The 13,533-nt window shown below is 37.1% G+C and overlaps 1 protein-coding gene across 1 annotated transcript in view; it reads right to left on the bottom strand.

Annotated features, from left to right (window-relative positions):
• htt (huntingtin) overlaps nucleotides 1-13,533 on the bottom strand; it is a 212,775-nt gene that overhangs the window by 49,144 nt on the left and 150,098 nt on the right. The window contains exons 40-41 of the mRNA XM_081734750.1: nucleotides 13,282-13,405; nucleotides 2,018-2,148 (exon numbers count right to left, since the gene is read on the bottom strand). Of these exons, the coding sequence (XP_081590876.1) occupies nucleotides 2,018-2,148; nucleotides 13,282-13,405 (255 nt within the window). The remainder of the gene's footprint in view (nucleotides 1-2,017; nucleotides 2,149-13,281; nucleotides 13,406-13,533) is intronic.

Below are 13,533 nucleotides of genomic sequence, written 5' to 3'. Positions count from 1 at the left end.
TAAGATTCATATATGGCAGGATGGGAGAAAATAACGATTTCTTTAACAGATATTACTATTATTAGAGACCATAGTCGAAATGCCTATTTCCTAATGATAGAGATATGACAAAAGTAAATGTCCTAAGGTTTATTTAGGCGTTCTCTGCTTCAATTTCAGCAAAATTTATATTTATGTATATAACGGAATAAAGTAAATTATCTACCTGTATATATTAGGTGGAATTAACTCATACTACATAAAACTTGATGGGTTGATGAAACTGTATCCACAAAAGTATATATATTCTAATAATTTTTTATTTTATAGTCACTTCAAATCAAGGCGCGTTTTGTAAGGATGCTGTACTTCCTTGTTTATTTACAATATGGGGCACAAACTAAAAACTAAACTAAGGAGGATTTTACGTTAAGTGTAAGCTACACCATTTATGTCCAAACTACTAAATTAAAGTTCAGTTCAGCTCTTATAATCGCCAATTTCAGCATAAAACGACAGAAATGATTGTTAAGCCTCAAAAGAAACACACACCAAGATCAATCAAAATCTCGCAATGTTTACAAAAGATATAAGTTTCTAGACAAACTTCCAAACTAAGGTCGAATCCACTTCTTTATACTTGACCATTCCAACGTAACTAATAGAAATGATTTTTAATCTGTTACGAAGATACTCACCAAGTTTTATTAAAACTGATATTTTTTCTTGAAACTTACAGTGCAAGAGACAAAAATATATATAGGCGTACAATAATTCAATGATAGAGGCTTACCTCTAGTGCAACGGGTCTCTGGTTCGATCCCAGGCTATTAGTTTGTGGTGAACAACATCATGTCAGTGGATTTTCTTAGGGTTCTCCAGTTTCCTTTCATTTCTCATTCCATCAATTCTTTTAATAAGCACTTTCTTTCATCCGTTTCCTTTTGGCTACAGAGTATAAATGTGGGACATAAAACTGAAAAGAAAGAAACACACATGGACAAAAAAGAACCCTCCTTCTTTTACCTTCTACCTCAACTTCTATATTTCTAACGCTACTAAAATAATGAAAATTTCTAAAATGAAGCGAATTCATTTCTTACTAGCTGAACCTGCGCTATTTACACAGCGTACAGTTCTAATATGAGCGTGGATCTCCTTTCCACTTCTCACCATATATGTGCAACTTCCTTTACGAACAGAAGCAAAGGACAGGAAGACTCTCAAAGGGAGTGAACTGCTATAGACAAACATATAAATATAGTATTTTAATATATAGAATGTTCGGGTGAGTTTGTGGCAAACTTGGATAAGTAATAGATGATACCAAATGCAAGTATTTTTTCTTATAATCCCATATCCAAGTACGCCTCATTGTGGGTCCACAAGCCTTCGATGTTGCTAGCTTGCAACAGGTTTTGTCATTCGGAATAAAGCAAAGCGCCTGAAATGTCCATCAACCCGCTATACTTAGCTCTTCTACGGGTTGCCTCTCACAAGGGTATCAACCTTAACGTTCTAGTGGCAATATTAAACTAATAGGGTCAAAACGACTCCTAAAATGTCGAATACAAAAATAAAGACTCTTTTATTATTTTTATTATTATTATTATTATTATTATTATTATTATTATTATTATTATTATTATTATTATTATTATTAATGAGAACTGGCAAATCTAAACAAAATTTGTAATCAACTAGCGAAAACAGCACGTTTCTAGCGCTTTTGCTTTTCGACATCTTATTGACGAAAGGATTGGCCACAAACATATAAACCTAGTATTTTAATATATAGATCCTTAATTGATTTCAATCACCAAATAACAGAAGTAGAATTACGCTACCATCATCATCCAAGAATTTCAAGGCTAGCGAAATGTTTTCAGATAACAGAATTAACTTGAATGATGAATCCTCGTTACAACTTTGAAAAAGAATAAAAGATTACATTATTATTTTTTAAAGTAAAGCTTAAAATAGAAATAAACATTATAGAGAAAGTAGAAAACCTACACAATCTCGTAAATTATTTTACCTTGAATTCTGAATGGGTAATCTTTCCCGTGGTTGGTGTACTAATACACTTGTATTTGGATTACCAGGCATCGGGAGTAATAAAGTTTGAATGAGTATGGCGGTTATAGCTTGAACGGCTTGGCTGCTAGCCTGTAAGAAACAGAATCACCATCTAAAATTACTTCATATCGTTCATACCTTGTATTTGAAAATACTTCATATTCTACTTTAAACAGAACATGCTCTCATCCTATGTTCTTACTTTGCCTGTTCGATGCAGCCTTCCTTCAAAAAAGTTTTCAGAGCAAATAAGTTTGTTAGTACAGGCATTATACACTGCGCTGATATATTAAAATAATTATGCATAATTTAAATCGTTGCATATAAAATATATAAAATAATTATACATATCAGTGATGGTCAATTAATGCACTGAGGGCCAGTGAAAATAAATAAATAAACACATCCATGGTGATTTAACAACATATTAATTACTATAGTAGACTATTCACTATCGAACTAGTTCTAGCTAACAAACAAACAAACAAAAAACTCCGTACTAAAATAGAGAATGATTTTTTGCACACCTACTTGACTTGTTGTAACACCTTCATAAATATATAACTTTGCTGAGAAAAAGCACTCATTTGTCAAGAACTTAAAAAAAAAAAAAAAAAAAAAACAACTGAAAAATGTAATTTTTGACACTGTTAGGCCTACCTTCTTACGTTTGTGTAATCATTTATCATTTATTAATGAACAGTAACTTAACTTTATATAAGTTATTTTAAAATTAAGCTTAAGCTTTATGTTAATGTTTTGTTTATTTTTAAAATTGTATTGTACCTAATTGTGTGTGTATACAGTGTACATAATTTTATGTTTCCTACAATTAAGTTAGATATTATAAAATTTCTTAAAATGTGATGACTTGATGCGTCTCGACGCAGAATAATTGACGAACTTGAAGACTTTTCCGGGTTATCCTAGAGCTCTATTCAGTGCATTTTGCACGACGATTTCGGAATGCGACTGTTCTGCATCGACCTTCCCTAATGAGATAAACAGATTTTGGCGATGCTTTCCTCGGTTCGCGCTCTTGAGGGACGACCGGAAAAATGAAATGAAATTTTTGAGTTTTACGTCCCACGGTTATGCCGCTTAGGCTAAAGGAGACGGTGATGATGAGAAATGAATGAAATGGTGGAATAAAGAAAGTGGGAGGAAACGGGAGAGCCCCGAGAAAACCCACGAGCACAATGTTTGTCCACCACAAAGTCCACACGGCGCAAGCTGGGATCGAATTAGGGACCCCAAGCACCGGGGGTGAACGCTCTACCACTGAGCCACCGCGCCCTCAAAGGACGACCGGAATGGGGCTTAGGTTTAATGGCCATTTCCCGCTGTTAAACTGAGCAAACTATTTGTGCACTTGCGTTTTACTAACAGCATATTCTTTGTAAGCTGTTTGCATAATCATCATCATAGTGTCTGGTGCGTTCTTGACGAGTTAAAAAGAAAATTTCACAACCGCGCGTTGTTCATGAGAATCCACCATTTTTTCGTCACGAATGCGCTTCAGATATACAAAGAACTCTCAGCGTCGTTGTCGGTTGACGCCACTTGCCATACTGACTCACGAGAGGTCCTCCCACAGTGCCTTGGTGGTGCAACTTTGTATTACAAGTACACGATGCGCATGAGTACGACTCCAGTTGTTTCTGGGTCCTTTCTTATATATCTAATTAGCACACAATGTAACTTTGAGTAATTGTACTCTTACAATTACTAGTTGAATGACGAATGGAAATTTTCTATTAACTTAAACTAATTTTAATAGTGATAAAGAATAATACTTCATTTTACTTTACATTTAAAAATAATATATTTATACCGGGTGAGGCATTTAAAACTGTTTTTTTGAATATCTGGAAAACTACAAATCGGATTTTGAAAAAGTTGTAATAAAAGTTGTTCGTCTCGAAGGGGGACATCCAATGATACCACACTCGACCCCCTGCCCCCACCCCCGGGGGCGGGAGGGGAGGCAACTTTGAAATCTTAAATAGGAACCCCCATTTTTTATTCCATATTCTGATTCTCCGTGAAAAAATACGTAACTTTTGTATTGAACATTTTTTTCGTTGCATGATAGATGGCGCTGTAATCGACAAAAATCAAAATGGCTCACAAACATTTGAAAAATGAGGCATTTAAAACTGTTTTTTTGAATATCTGGAAAACTACAAATCGGATTTTGAAAAAGTTGTAATAAAAGTTGTTCGTCTCGAAGGGGGACATCCAATGATACCACACTCGACCCCCTGCCCCCACCCCCGGGGGCGGGAGGGGAGGCAACTTTGAAATCTTAAATAGGAACCCCCATTTTTTATTCCATATTCTGATTCTCCGTGAAAAAATACGTAACTTTTGTATTGAACATTTTTTTCGTTGCGTGATAGATGGCGCTGTAATCGACAAAAATCAAAATGGCTCACAAACATTTGAAAAATGAGGCATTTAAAACTGTTTTTTTGAATATCTGGAAAACTACAAATCGGATTTTGAAAAAGTTGTAATAAAAGTTGTTCGTCTCGAAGGGGGACATCCAATGATACCACACTCGACCCCCTGCCCCCACCCCCCGGGGGCGGGAGGGGGGCAACTTTGAAATCTTAAATAGGAACTCCCATTTTTTATTCCATATTCTGATTCTCCGTGAAAAAATACGTAACTTTTGTATTGAACATTTTTTTCGTTGCGTGATAGATGGCGCTGTAATCGACAAAAATCAAAATGGCTCACAAACATTTGAAAAATGAGGCATTTAAAACTGTTTTTTTGAATATCTGGAAAACTACAAATCGGATTTTAAAAAAGTTGTAATAAAAGTTGTTCGTCTCGAAGGGGGACATCCAATGATACCACACTCGACCCCCTGCCCCCACCCCCCAGGGGCGGGAGGGGAGGCAACTTTGAAATCTTAAATAGGAACCCCCATTTTTTATTCCATATTCTGATTCCCCGTTAGAAAATACGTAACTTTTGTATTGAACGTTTTTTTCGTTGCGTGATAGATGGCGCTGGAATTGACAAAAATCAAAATGGCTCACAAACATTTGAAAAATGAGGCATTTAAAACTGTTTTTTTGAATATCTGGAAAACTACAAATCGGATTTTGAAAAAGTTGTAATAAAAGTTGTTCGTCTCGAAGGGGGACATCCAATGATACCACACTCGACCCCCTGCCCCCACCCCCCGGGGGCGGGAGGGGGGCAACTTTAAAATCTTAAATAGGAACCCCCATTTTTTATTCCATATTCTGATTCCCCGTTAGAAAATACGTAACTTTTGTATTGAACATTTTTTTCGTTGCGTGATAGATGGCGCTGTAATCGACAAAAATCAAAATGGCTCACAAACATTTGAAAAATGAGGCATTTAAAACTGTTTTTTTGAATATCTGGAAAGCTAAAAATCGGATTTTTAAAACAAAAACGTAAAAAAATCACTCATCTCGAAGGGGAACATTCAACAATATCACACTCGACCCCTGCCCAACCTCCCGGGGGCGGGAGGGGGTCAAATTTGAAATAATATACGAGAACCTCCATTTTTTAATAAAGGTTTGGATTCTCTGGGAACAAATACGTAACTTTTGTATTGAACATTTTTTACGTTTCGTGATAGGTGGCGCTGTAATCGACGAAAATTTGTTTCGAACAATTGAAAAATATCCAAGAAATACGCATCAGATTAAGAAAATTAAAGTAGATAGTTTTGATATCTTTGTAAATACTATCAAATGACACCATAGTTGACTACCGTAACGCTATCTCAGTTATTCTGAAAGGTGGTTATTCTAAAATCTTTAATGAGAAACTGTAATGTTTTAAGCAAAGCACTTGATTCTCCAGAACATAATTCATTACTTTGCCCATATTTTTGGTGTAATTTCTGTTACCGATGTAGGTGAAATTTACTTCAATTGGACTACGTGGACGTAGTATCTATTAGTTTGTTTCCTTTTGTTTGCTGATTCAATGTGAGTCCCCTTGCCTCTCACTAAGGAGGTGCTTGTTTCAGGTAAGTCCCCTTGAGTCTCGTCATCGAGGTGTTTGTTTTAGTTGAGCCTCTTGCATCCTACCATTCGGGTGTTTGTTTTGGGGTTGTCTCTTTGCCTCTCACACATCTTCATTGTTTACTGAACAAACGAACAAACGTTCGAAATGGTCCCCCTTTTCTGCAATAGACTATACATTGCAAGCAGGGGTAGGCGCGAGTCGAGCTTAAACTCGACTCGAGTTGAATTCGAGTCGAGTCAAAGGTAATTTCCTCGAGTCAAGTTCCAAGCCGAGTCACTGTTTTGAGCTCGCGTTTCGAGTCGAGTCGAGTTTGATAAATGGCTCGCACATTCAGCTCTTTTTAACTCGTTTTTAAATTATGGCCTGTTTAGACTGGAAAGCGAAAGCCATGAGAAATGTAAGCAGTAATGTCGAATACTTTTAATATTTCTCACGACAGAGGTACATCTGGTGGGGGTACGTTTAGTATATGTCATCTCGTCTCGAAAACGAGACAACAATAGATTTTTATAACGAGACAGCTTCAAATTTCGTGAGCACCAATATAAGTATATACTGTAGTTCTTACCGTCTAGGCTTAGACCTGCACGGTCGACTTTTTGAGCCCCAGAAGAAGCCCAATCCGTGCAGTGATGTCAATAGGCTCGGCTGGTTCAACTGAGCGAACAGCTCAAGCCGGCTTGGTTGGGACGAGCCAGCGACTCGGCACAATTGAACCGATGGCTCGAGCCGGTTCCATTCGGATCAGCCACCAACTCGACTCATGTGAGTCATCGGCTCGAGCCAGCTCCATTAAAAGCAGCCCATCGACTCGGTTCGACTCATCTTAACTGAGCCTATGGCTGAGCCGGCTCGCTTCGGTGAGCTGTTGGCTCACTTTTCTGTTTGGCTTGATAGTGAATAAGCTGTGAGCCGACCGCTTGAGCCGATGACAACCCTAAACCCGGACCAAGCAGTTTTGAACATGTTTGACCGACGCCCTATAACTTTTATCAATTTTTGGCTTGCTCCTCCGGAACTCAAACCCAGAACCTCATGACCGATGTCCTTGCCTCCTAAAGACTTGTCGACTACGCAGATAGACAGTCAACTAGTTTTTAGTATTCAGATACAAACCGCGTAATAATAATAATAATAATAATAATAATAATAATAATAATAATAATAATAATAATAATAATAATAATAATAATAATAATAATAATAATAATAAGTTGTAGTAGTGGTAGTATATTACTAGTAATATCATTGATAATTATATTATCTACGTAGGATATTTGAAAAGAGTATTTGGAACTACACACAGGATTTAGCTCGAATTGGCTCGACTCGACTCGAAACTTAACCCGAATTCGAGTAGAATTTCGAGTAGAGTTAAAGGAAGTTTTTCGAGTCGAGTCGAGTCGAGTTTCAAAGAAAACTTGCTCGAACTCGCTCGTGCCCATCCCTAATTGCAAGTGTTACACCTACAGGAAATCTAACCATGGACTGCTACGCGTGATAGCAGTTCTTGCTTCGTAGACGGTAGTTTGAATAATGCAAAATATATCGCAAAAAATAGTCACAATTTCGAACATTTTCTTATCACTTGTCAGCGGTGTTTACTCATTTTGATTGTTGTCTATTAGAGCGCTATCTATTAGACAGCGCCAAGAAAGACAATGTTACATAACGTACTCACAAAGTACGTTCACATGTCATTCAGGGTTATGTCGTTGTTTGTATTGGTGAGAATAACATGTAGTTTCAAGGATTAGTTTCTTGATGAAATTCTATTGAGTGGAGTTCGATTGTGGATTTCACTTTTAATGGGATGTTAACTGAAAGAAAAGAATATGGGCAACAAGACAATAGTCCGTATCGTATGATAAAGTTGGACTTGCTATGTAGTTAGAGTCTGTGATCAATAATGATGAAAATAGTTGTTCATTAGTTACAGAAAAATTCTTATTATGGATCAATTGAAGATATCAGTAACATTAGGTGACGAAGTTAAGGAATACTTTGAGTCAAATAGACAGTAGAAGAAGCACGTTTAAGGTATGCTAACCTGTTCCCTGATAGGAATGTTCCTTCTGCAACGACTTTTCGCAGTATTATTCAATTATTTATTGAAACTGGAAGTATTCAACCCAGACAACGAGTCCGATCACGGCCTGTGACGAACGAAAATACCGCAGTGAATGTTTTAGCTGCAGTTGCTGCAAATCCTCAAATCAGTTCTCGGCAAATCGCACGAAGTTCTGGAATGTCGCAAAGAAGTGTTCTGCACATACTGCATGAACACAGATTCCATCCATATCACGTTTCGTTGCATCAGGAACTACATGGGGACGACTTTCAACACCGCTTGAACTTTTGCAATTGGATACAACAGCAATTAGCAGTTAATGATGATTTTATTTCACAGATACTTTTCTCTGATGAGGCAACTTTCACGAATACTGGTCAAGTGAATCGGCATAATATGCATTATTGGTCAGTAGATAATCCACATTGGTTAAGGCAAGCCGAGCGTCAACGTACATGGAGTGTGAACGTTTGGTGCGGTGTTTTAGGTACTCGAATAATTGGCCCATACTTCATAGACGGGAATTTGAATGGTCAAATGTATGCCGATTTTTTAGATAATATTTTGCCAACACTACTGGAAGATGTCCCACTTCAAACAAGAATGAATATTTGGTTTCAACAAGACGGATGTCCAGCGCATTATTCACGGATATCTCGTGAGGTTTTGAATAGAAAATATCCTGATCGATGGGTTGGACGAGGTGGTCCTCAAAATTGGCCTGCACGATCCCCTGATTTAACTTCTTCCGACTTTTTCCTGTGGGGAACGCTAAAAGCAAAATGTTACACGGAAGAACCAACAACCACAGAAAATATGCGGCAGCGCATAATCAATGCATGTGCAAACATTAGCGAAGAGACACTTAGAGCAGTAGAATTGTTCTTCAGAAACAGAGTTGTAATGTGTATTGCAGAAAACGGACACCATTTTGAACATTTGCTTCGATAAAATATGGAGCTTCCGATGGTGAGAGGCAAGGGGACTCACCTTAAACAAGCACCCCGATGGTGAGAGGCAAGAGGACTCACCTAAAACAAGCACCCGTATTTTTTCACGGAGAAACAGAATATGGAATAAAAAATGGGGGTTCCTATTTAAGATTTTAAAGTTGCCCCCCTCCCGCCCCCGGGGGGTGGGGGCAGGGGGTCGAGTGTGGTATCATTGGATGTCCCCCTTCGAGAAGAACAACTTTTATTACAACTTTTTCAAAATCCGATTTGTAGTTTTCCAGATATTCAAAAAAAACAGTTTTAAATGCCTCATTTTTCAGTTTGTGAGCCGTTTTGATTTTTGTCGATTACAGCGCCATCTATCACGCAACGAAAAAAATGTTCAATACAAAAGTTACGTATTTTTTCACGGGGAATCAGAATATGGAATAAAAAATGGGGGTTCCTATTTAAGATTTTAAAGTTGCCCCCCTCCCGCCCCCGGGGGGTGGGGGCAGGGGGTCGAGTGTGGTATCATTGGATGTCCCCCTTCGAGACGAACAACTTTTATTACAACTTTTTCAAAATCCGATTTGTAGTTTTCCAGATATTCAAAAAAACAGTTTTAAATGCCTCATTTTTCAAATGTTTGTGAGCCATTTTGATTTTTGTCGATTACAGCGCCATCTATCACGCAACGAAAAAAATGTTCAATACAAAAGTTACGTATTTTTTCACGGAGAATCAGAATATGGAATAAAAAATGGGGGTTCCTATTTAAGATTTCAAAGTTGCCTCCCCTCCCGCCCCCGGGGGTGGGGGCAGGGGGTCGAGTGTGGTATCATTGGATGTCCCCCTTCGAGACGAACAACTTTTATTACAACTTTTTCAAAATCCGATTTGTAGTTTTCCAGATATTCAAAAAAACAGTTTTAAATGCCTCATTTTTCAAATGTTTGTGAGCCATTTTGATTTTTGTCGATTACAGCGCCATCTATCACGCAACGAAAAAAATGTTCAATACAAAAGTTACGTATTTTTTCACGGGGAATCAGAATATGGAATAAAAAATGGGGGTTCCTATTTAAGATTTCAAAGTTGCCCCCCTCCCGCCCCCGGGGGTGGGGGCAGGGGGTCGAGTGTGGTATCATTGGATGTCCCCCTTTGAGGCGAACAACTTTTATTACAACTTTTTCAAAATCCGATTTGTAGTTTTCCAGATATTCAAAAAAACTGTTTTAAATGCCTCACCCGGTATATATCAGGGTGTCCACACAATTTGGTGAAAAAAAAATCCCTGACTCTTCCCTGACTTTCCATGACCAAAGTTCCAGATTTCCTTGACCACTGAATAAATTAAAAATATAGAAGAAAAGAAAGAAACCCCAGCCTCCACACTCCCCATAGTTGACCTTGTTCTCTTTCCGCTTCTAATTCTTTCTTTTTTCAATTTTCTTTAATCCAAAAGAATGTAAATTTACAAATATATGCATTAGGTCGATATTGATTACATATTGCACAAACTGTAAAGTTACAAATGAAAGTGTGCAGTATACATAGTACTTAAGATATGAAAAAATATACATTATATATGCTCACACATTATAATACCAATTACACAGATTTATAATATTTTTTATAGTAATAAACAATTCATACATGATTTTACTGATCATTACAAAAACATATCTTTGCCGGTGGAGTTGTTAAATGCAACCAATTTAACAACTTGTTTTCATCCTTCTTCTTGTCTCCGCAGTTTAATTTTCTTCTCTTCGTCCTCCAGCTCCTTTAGTTGTTGCTGAATCTTCCGTTTCTCTCCTCTCTTCTCCTCTCCAGCATTCATTTCTCTTTTCTTTTTTAAATACATCTGATATTGTCTCATTCATCTTCTATCTGAATTTATCATACCTCTTGTAATTGTTTATGCTGACGATCCACCTATTCTCATCACAGAATCATATATGATCCGTTAAACTACCAGAGATTCTTCTTGTAAGTTCTCAACAATGAGATTTTTGCGTAGACAAATGCGTTTCCGTAACAGAAGATAAAACTCAGCTTCATAACAGATCATAAGTCAACGAAGTTCTTCTCATTTCCTAAGAGTAAGTGAAAAAAATCATCAGGTACAATACCATCTACGTCCTTGGCTATGAAATCATTAAAGAGTTCCTTAAATCCTTCAGTCTGAGATTTCACTGTGAGCTGGAGATGGCGTTTCTTTACGTTCTCAGCCATTTGTCCACATATCCTCTTGGCACCATGCAATTCTTCTAGAACAGCATCTACTCTTTTGAGCAAAATGCCAGAACGCGGTTAGATGTGTTTCTCGGAGAAAATTAGTTTCAACAACTATTTCAGAGAACACTGTCTCCCTCAATATCATCATTGAGAACACCACATTTTGAATCCAGTAACAGTAAAGAAATTAACACTACTTCATAAATTCAATAATTGAACAATGGACCTAAATCGATTTTTCCCTGACTTTCCCTGACACATTTTTACTTCCCTGACCTTTCCCGACTTTCATTGATTTTCCAGAAAATAAATGTCGCGAATTCAAATAGTTAAGACATGGTTGCGGGTTTGATTCCTACATAAGTACATTATTTTTTATACTGGTGTAGCATCTTGGTGTACGAGAAAGTTACCTAAATTACTAAGTGGTCTTAGTGGAATCGAGTAACTTCTGTTTTTTAACAAGATATTTCAAAAGTTACAGGAAAACAAAAGAATCTGTACACGTTTGGGCAGAGTAACGGTCCCAACTCTTACTGATATTGGTATTGTAATCGTTTAACTTCATTTTTATTTATTTGTATTTTAGGTTTTCATTAGGAACTTTCACTCAAACACGGACATTTTAGGTTCTATTTTCGTTTATTAGGATCACGCAAATAGGACTTCTTTAACACTTTAATGTTAGTAGGTGTGCACGTCCGTTACTCCACACGATAACTCTTGAGCAAAAGCGAAGTTCTGAATGTTTCGTGCAATAAATAGCTAGGGTAATGAAATTATTTTTTTTCAGTTTAACCTCCCACCATTATGTCCGTTAGCCTAAGGGAGACGATAAAGCAAGTGAATGGTTATGGAAGAATTGGTAGGGTAAAAATGTGGGAGGAAACAGGAGTACCCCAAGAAAACCCACGGACACGATGTTGTCCACCACAAATTTACTTGGTCGGGAATCAAACCAGGGACCCCACGCACCAGAGGTAAGAGCTCTACCACTGAGTCACCGTGCCCCCCCCCTTCCGCTAGAGCAGCGTTTCCCAACCGGTGCGCCGCGGCACAGTGGTGTGCTGCGATTGGGTCGCTGGTGTGCCGCGAGGAAATCGGAACAAAATTATTAATTCTATAGCAATCAAATTGCAAGACATACAGAAAAAGGTATATTTGTATTTCAAATTACTACTATGAATCTAAAATTTAAAGTTTCATACTGTGTTACTTTTCTGTAGAACATTTTTCTGTAAATTTCTAATTTTGAAAAAAAAAGTATTTGTTATCATTGTTATGACCATTATTGCTTCTTTATTGTTGCAGACTATTTCGTAACTTGAAATTTTAAAATATTATTCAATCCTTCCGGCAAAGTAAACATGCATACGAATTACCTATATTTGTGTTTTAAAAGTAAAAGAGATTCGTTTGTTCGTTCGTTATTTAGTGATCCTCCTCCTTAATGAAAGGTTGGATACAGTTTTCGAAAAAAAATGTATTTTTAACAACTTGAGCCCTATATCTGATTGTAATTGTTTTCTATTTCTAAATTAAAATGAAAAATAAGCATAATGATTTACCACGGGGAAAAAACAGTGGTCTAGCTTTCTTCTCTGTGAGAAGGATGTCAGTAATCAGAAAAAAAATACTACAGTATTTTATATTTTCAAATAATAATAATAATAATAATATGTGTGCCGCGAGAATTCAAGTTACCCTGAAGTGTGCCGCAAGTTGAAAAAGGTTGGGAAACGCTGCGCTAGAGCAATCACTTGGACGAAAATGAAATGAAATCTTTAAGTTTTACATCCCACGGTTATTGGGCATTCTATTATCAAAGTATTGGACATTTTTCTGCTATTACTAGGAATACAATTCTTTACAAGTTTTTGAATTATCGATCTGATAATTCAAGAGAGATTCTTACACATCCAATATACTACGTGTATATCATATCAATACCTGAGTCATTACAGCGACCTCTTCTGGTGCAGCATCCTCTCCGGGATTTGAACTAAGAACACTTAAAAGAGCCATCCAAGTCTCTTCGAACTGTTGCCTGCTAATCCAACCCAGCAGTGTTACTCTAAAGGAAAGAATAAACAAATAATAGAAGTTGTACTTACAAAGAGAAATATAAACAATGAACTACTCTCCCCTTACTGGGTGGTTAATCAACCATTGAGCTACCAGCGACATAGACTCCTTTCCAAG

The sequence above is a fragment of the Thermobia domestica genome, chromosome 12 (assembly GCF_964235325.1).
Source record: "Thermobia domestica chromosome 12, izTheDome1.hap1.1, whole genome shotgun sequence".
NCBI lineage: Eukaryota > Metazoa > Arthropoda > Insecta > Zygentoma > Lepismatidae > Thermobia > Thermobia domestica.
Note: the sequence above shows the minus strand (reverse complement) of the source record. Positions and strands in the feature narration are given on the sequence as shown.